Here is a 6,812-nt window from a genome sequence, read left to right as displayed (position 1 = left end):
GGGAAACTCTCCCGGGCCTCTGTTTGGCAGTACTCAAGATGGTTACTGTTCATCCCCCGAAGTCCACAACTAGAAAGCAGTGAAACATTGGTGAAGCTCAGGGCAAGTACACAGCCCAACTCCACACAGCAGAGGAAAGAGGAGGACATGAGAACTGAGCTCAGCAATGTGGGGATGTTCTCGTCTCAAAGACCGAGTGCTGTCAGACGGGTAGGCCCATGCTCCTGCTGTTCGGGTGTGCACAGGTGAATATGCATGCCTATCATATGAAACACAGTTGTCCTTCAGCATCTCCTGGGATGGCTTCCAGGAATCCCTTCTTGCAGATACCCAAATCCGTGGATGCTCACATTCAGGATCCCTGCTTTTCAGGATACCCACACCATGCGTGCTCTAGTTATAGTACCTTACGTCAAAGAGCGTGGTGCTTGCAGGTAACACACACATTTGCCTGTAGACTTGGAGCCATTTTTATATAGTACCTTTATATCTCTATAAATTATCTTTATATAGCACACTTATATGAGCTTAGAGAATAAACAGTAATATCAAGAAAAAAGATCTGAATGTGTTCAGTATGCACACACAGTGTTTTTGCTTGTTTGATTTCTAGAACATTGCTGATCCCTGATCGGGTAGATCCCGGGATGTGGAGCCCAAGGATCTGAATGTTCACTGGAGTCCAATGTGTTGTTTGTTTTCATATGAAGCCCCCAAATAGACTAGAGAAACAGTAAACTCAAAGCAGTTGTCCCTGGGAAGAGATTGTCTGAGCGGGAACTGGTGTGCAGCGTCAAGGACCTCTGGTTTAATGATAGAGTTTGAAGTAAGAGGCTGGAGAGAAGGCTCAGCAGTTATGAGTGCTTGCCGCTCTTTCAAAGGACCCGAGTTCAGTTCCCAGCATCCATGGCTCAGAACCACCTGTAACATCAGCTCTAGGGCATCTGCTGTCCTCTCCTGGCCTCTGAGGGCACCCACAGACCATACACCCGCTCGTACACATTAATAAAAATAAATCAAATCGGGTCCTCTGTAAGAGCAGTGAGCACTCCTAACCTCTGAGCCGTCTTTCCACCCCCACCAAGATATTTAATTCTTATTTTTTTGTGTCGTGTGTGTGTGTGTGTGTGTGTGTGTGGGGGGGGGGGGGTTACAGGTGGGAAGACAGCCAGGGGAGACAGTTGTGAACCTGTGGCTAACACCAGGCACAGCTTCCTGTTCATGATTTTAGACTGTGACTCACCAAGGGGCTGGCCCAGCACACTCAGGGTGTGGTGATGATCACTGGCAAGAGTCAGCCAAGAAATGTCCTGGCTGCGACCACTAAGGGGGAAAGGGGGAAGGACAAGGATTACCCTTGCCCAGAAGCAGCCCTATACGACAAGAGTCCCTGGGCCTCTAGAGGCCACATTGGAAGGAGCTTGCTCTGTGGCTGTTTCTAGGAGTGTGAATAGACAAGTATATCAGAGATTCTCCCTCTGAAAGCTGCCTCTCCCAGCATACCTTGAGCCACTGCATGCTGCACCTAAGCTTCTGATGGTGTCTCTCAGTCCCAGGTGTGTGTGGGGGCTCATTAAAAAAAGTCAATCAGACCATCAAGGGGCTGGGGAGATGGTCCAGTGAGTATTTGCCAGGCAAGCATGCAAGCATGAGACCCACTGTTTGGATCCCCAGCTTCCAAAGGGGTAGGGGGGAAGCACAGTAGATATGGTGGCCCTCTTGTAATCTTAACACTCAGGAGGTAGAGACGGAATCCAAAGAGCAAGCTAGCTAGACCAGCCAAATAGGTGTGCACTGGGCTCGAGTGAGAGACCCTACCTCCACATACAGGGAATTGAGGATGACATGGCGTTAATTTCATGCTTGTGCACACATGTATGTGCCCCCGAGTGTGCACACACACACACACCACCACCACCACGCACACATGCTGTTGCAGAAGGCATTCTTCCTAGAAAACAGTGCCGTCTTCCTCAGATCAGTTGTGCCGAAAAGAGCCTATCACATCAGGGCCTTTGGGTTGTTACATTTCCCTCAGAGGAGAAGGGGGTGGGGAAGGCCATTGGATCCTCACCTGACCTTCCAGCAACTCCTCCAAGACATTTGTACACAGTTCTGTCTGAATTGCTGCTGGGGGCCTGGGTGTATCCCTGGAAGTGTGAGAGTATTTGGTTGTAGAAGCCTAGAAGAGGAACTCTCCATGCAGCTATGTGGAAGTCATTATCCATGCTGGGTGAAGACTTTCCAGTGTGGATGCACCGGGGTTACCCATGCTGTGTAATGAACTCATTGGTTCCCCAGGGTGAACCTGGGTAGAATCCTATTAGGAGGGAGTAGGCCAATGCAGGCACACCACACACACATAAACAAAAAGTCATGGGATCCTGGCACTGGGGCCTTTGGGACACAATTTCTGGCTCGGTCTCTCTGGGAGCATATTTGTGGGTGTCTTGTAGGCTGAGAGCTACTCTGGCTGAAGCTGGAGTGCTTCCTCCCAGAGGCTTGCCAGGATACCTGGCATACAGTAAGTGCTCAGTTAACAGCCTGGGCAATCCTGCAAAGGTGAGTCTTCTGTTTACAGAAGCAGAGCTACCAGCTTTGGGGGTGTGAGATGACAGGGGATCTCTGAGGTCTGGGGCCGCCCTGGGAAGTGGGGAGAGGAACCACATGGCCAGGTTCATAGGCTTTGTCTGCAGCCCCCGAGCAGGCCGCCATCCTATCTCTGCCCATCCAATATAAGAACAATGGGGCCTTTTCTGCACCATAGGGCTTATGGGCTAAGAGATGCCTGGTGGGGTGACTAGAGCCAAGGATTGACTTGATTAGACTAGATTCCAACCCTGATATGTACTCATTCATTTGCTCATGTGCCCTCCACTTGGTGTTTTGAGACAGGGTTTCTCTATGGAGCCCTGGCTATCCTTGTATTCGTTGTATAGATCAAGCTGGCCTTGAACTCACTGAAATATCCCTGCCTCTGCCTCCCTGGTGCTGTCATTAAAGACGTGCACCACCATGTCTCGCTGGTTTTCATCTCTTTATTGCCTCCTGCGTATACTTAGAATGTCTCATTCACTTCCACTTTATTGAGCCCTACCTTCCGTGAGTTTCCTAGGTTCCAAGGGAATAGCCAGGCCAGGATGGCATGCATACCTGTGCCGCAGAGGACTGTACGAGGCAGCAGTGTGAGCAGCGACTGTGCTGGCTGGGCAGGAGCTCCTTGGCTACAAAGGCAACTAAACTGGATTTGAATCTAAGGTACTCCCCTCCTAGCTCTGTAAGGTCCTGCAAAACTGCGAGACCACGTGGACCAGCAGACATATGTTGGTGACCCAGAGTAGCCCTCCGGTAACTGCTAGCTTCACAATTACTAATCGTTATTAGCATGAACCGCAAGTGATCCCTGGTGAGCATTTGCTAGGCACCTGCATAGATGCTAGGTTAGCTGACGGAGGGCGGGGCTGGCGGGGGAGGCAGGCTGCAGTGTTTTCATAGAATAACAGCTGGTGCTATAAAAAACACTGACTAGTATTAAAGTCGGGGTAGGGCCCCCATGATTGGAGCTGGTGGCTTTAAGAGAAGAGAAGCACACACACACACACACACACACACACACACACACACACACACACACACACACACTTCACGTTTACCCCTTGCCTCTTGCTGTGTGGATCTTCCAGCAAGGTCATCCTTACTGACTGTGACTCCTTGGTCCTGGACCAGAACCGTGAGTCGAAACCATCCCTTTCTTTTCATAATGTACCCAGCATGTGGCGCTGTTATTAGCCACAGAACACAGACTAAGATAGGAACTAGCCTGTGGTCTCCCGTGTGCGTTCCCTGGGGGGCATTGTTCCCTGGCTGGACAGGATGAGTCAGTTGGACCCACTGGGCAGGGTTCAGGGCAGACCACTGGCTTGTTTCTGACAGGTGACACTCATTCCTGGCTTTCAGCTTTCTCAGATAGCTCAGAGCACCGCTGAGATGTGTTCCATAGGAGGCATAGGGACCAGAACTCTCCTTCCCTGCTCAGTGGCTATCTCTCTTTAGGGTTAAGGCTGTGGGCTGTGTCCCATGTCTCAGAAACATGTGGGAACCAGGTGATTTCCCAGGCTCCTGACTATCAGGTGGGATTTTCCATCCTGCGAAGGGTCACTTCCCAGTTTCTCCCCCAGCACCTAGACGTACCAACCTTGCGATTGTTCTCCCAAGGGCGGGTGGCTACAAGGCTTTCTCCTATCAGCCTACAGTGAGAGAGAGTGTGTGTGTATAAGGAGGGGGGCAGAATAGTCACCTGTCTCCCTGCTCATCCCACCTCTCCAAGTGCCTGTTGTGCAGGGCTGGAGGAATACACGCTGGCCTTGGGGCCGGCACTCAGATGGCAGCTAGAGTGAGTGCTCTGATGAGGTCAATTCTAGAAAGCAAGACTTCCTGGATGGCTTTCTCCCTCCGCCTCTGTTTGCCTGTCAGCCAAGGGACTCAGAACGAGAGGACCGTCTGTTCTCGCTGAAGGCTCCAAGCATGTTCAAAGGAACTCGAACAAATGAAGCGTATTAACAAGAGCTGTACCTATGCAATGCTGTGTGCTTGGTTGTGCACTCTGAGTAAGCAGGCACATGCCGTATGTTAGTGGGAGCGTATTATATAGCTTATATTAATAAGCTCTGTGAAAAAGTGCAAATAGTCACATGGAGTTAGCCTGGTGCTAGGGCAGTGGTTCTTAACCTGTGGGTCACACCCCATTTGGGGTGGTGTATCAGATATGCCGCATATCAGATATTTACCTTATGATTCATAACAGTAGCAAAATTACAGTTATGAAGTAGCAATGAAAATAATTTTATGGTTGGGGGTCACCGCAACATGAAGAAATGTGCTAAAGGGTCGCAGTGTTAGGAAGGTTGAGAACCACTGCTCTAGGGTCTAAGTGAGCGAGTGATCTAGGCCCTTTGGTTCTCCAGAGCAGATGTCAACTTTGGGACTGTTTTCCCCACAGTCAAGTGGCAAGTCGGTGAGATTTGAGAAAAGAAGCTGGAGGCAGGTCAGCTGAGGGAAGGCCCAACCTGGGCAGCCATCTATTTCCAGTGCCAGTCTCTTTCCCTTCACTGGAAAGGTGACCCGAAGGGGAGGGAGCGATGGAGAGAGACTGAGTCACTCAGGGCTGGAAGAGACGTTGGAGAAAGAGACCCAGAGCTGCCTGGGGGAGTTCAGGTGGAGGTGCCCAGGGAGAGCAGAGGACTTGGTGTGAGGGGACGTGTCTTCAGTCAGTGGCCCCGCCCCTTCCCGCCTCCACCCCTCCCCTACCCCCAAGGTCTGCCCTAGCTCTGGCCTGGGGCTTTCGCTTTCAGTCACCAGCTAGAGCGCCGGGGAGCCACTAGATCTCCAGGCGCAAGGGCGGGAGCCACCGCCGCCCCTATGGCGCCCGCCACCCTCTGGGTCGCTCTGGTCATCGGACTGCAGCTATGGGCCACCGGGCACACCGTGCCCACCCAGGTGGGTGACTCTCAGGGTAACGGGGGAACAGCCGCATCGCACAGTGCCCATCGTGGCTACAGCACAATTCCGGGACAGCGCGAGAGGCCATCCCATCCCCAGCCGACATGTGCCACGCGCCTCTAGGGAGCAGCGGGGAACCCGAAGCCTGGCACATTGGGAGCCAGGGGTGGAACTCGGGTCCCGGCAGCCTCATGTTCCAGAAATGCGCTGTGGCTCTCTCCACGAGCACGGCCAGGGCTTGGGTAACACCCAGCCAAGGCTCGGGAGTACTGTTCATCCCTGTGACGCTGCGAAGTCCCTTCTGTCCTGCACGCTTGAAGCGGGAAGGACCCTACCTGGGCCACTGCCCCACTGCCCGAGAGCGTTGCCTATTCTTCCTTCTCTGCGCCAGCCATGGTTTATCTCTTTCTTAGAAACACCGGGGCTGCTAGTTGTCGTTGGGGCCAGGAGTCTAAGTAGGCGCCTAATATAAGAGACAGTTGGGTAGTGAGTCACTTCTCTGCCACTTACCCAGATCCCTTCCAAGGATCCGCCTGTTGTGTTCAGGGGCCATTTCAGAACGTTCTCTGTGTGCTGGGGACAGTGGAGGCGAGGGGAGCTACCCAAGGAGCCCCGGGAAACTGGAGAGAGTAAAGACCCCAGTATTCCGTATTCGCATTACTCACACAAGAAACGGGCAAGTCTACAGTGTGGTCTTTTTATTTTATTTTTCCTTCCTGTCTCCATTGTTGGTAAGACAGGGTAAAGAGAACACAGATTCCGGGTATGGAAAGCGAGGCCCAGAGAAATCACCTTTTCTGAAGGGCTGGGGGGAGCTTGCTGCCGAGGATATGCCTTTGCTTGGCTGCACAGTTGGGCAGTTAGGTGTGCTTTCTGCCTCCTGAGCCCACCGTGATGGACAGACTGTATTTACCTGTCTGCAGGAGAGGAAAGCGAGAGGTGGCTTCTGTGGTGTCGTAAGTGACTCAGTGGCTCATGGTGGAAAGGAATGGACTCATTCATGATGGACGTTGGTCCTCCGGGAGCTTGTCAGGGATGGACTCTGGATCAGGACGGTCCCAGTTCTTAGGGCTGAGTGTGAATGTGCATGATGTGGTCGCCAGCCTGATTGGGGACTGACTGTTCTTGAACTCCAAGGAAGAATAATAGGTCTTTGGGCTCTGAGCTTGGGCCTGTCCCTGGAATCAGAGCATATGAACTTCTGTTCAGGAGGAGGGGCCGCACAAGGCCCTGTGGGACTCAGGTGGAGTGCTGGCGTGACCAGAGAGACTGGACTCCTACCTTCTGCGACTATTGCCATGGACTCTTAGCTT

At 52.3% G+C, this 6,812-nt stretch overlaps 1 protein-coding gene across 1 annotated transcript in view; it reads left to right on the top strand.

Annotated features, from left to right (window-relative positions):
- Positions 1–5,350: 5,350 nt before the first annotated feature.
- Tnfrsf1b (TNF receptor superfamily member 1B) overlaps positions 5,351–6,812 on the top strand; it is a 33,922-nt gene continuing 32,460 nt past the window's right edge. The window contains exon 1 of the mRNA XM_052718209.1: positions 5,351–5,496. Coding sequence (XP_052574169.1) covers positions 5,419–5,496 — 78 coding nt within the window. The 5' untranslated portion in view covers positions 5,351–5,418. The remainder of the gene's footprint in view (positions 5,497–6,812) is intronic.

The sequence above is a fragment of the Peromyscus californicus genome, unplaced genomic scaffold (assembly GCF_007827085.1).
Source record: "Peromyscus californicus insignis strain IS unplaced genomic scaffold, ASM782708v3 Scaffold_5__1_contigs__length_169319896, whole genome shotgun sequence".
NCBI classification, from domain to species: Eukaryota; Metazoa; Chordata; class Mammalia; order Rodentia; family Cricetidae; genus Peromyscus; species Peromyscus californicus.
This window is presented reverse-complemented; position numbering and strand designations above follow the sequence as displayed.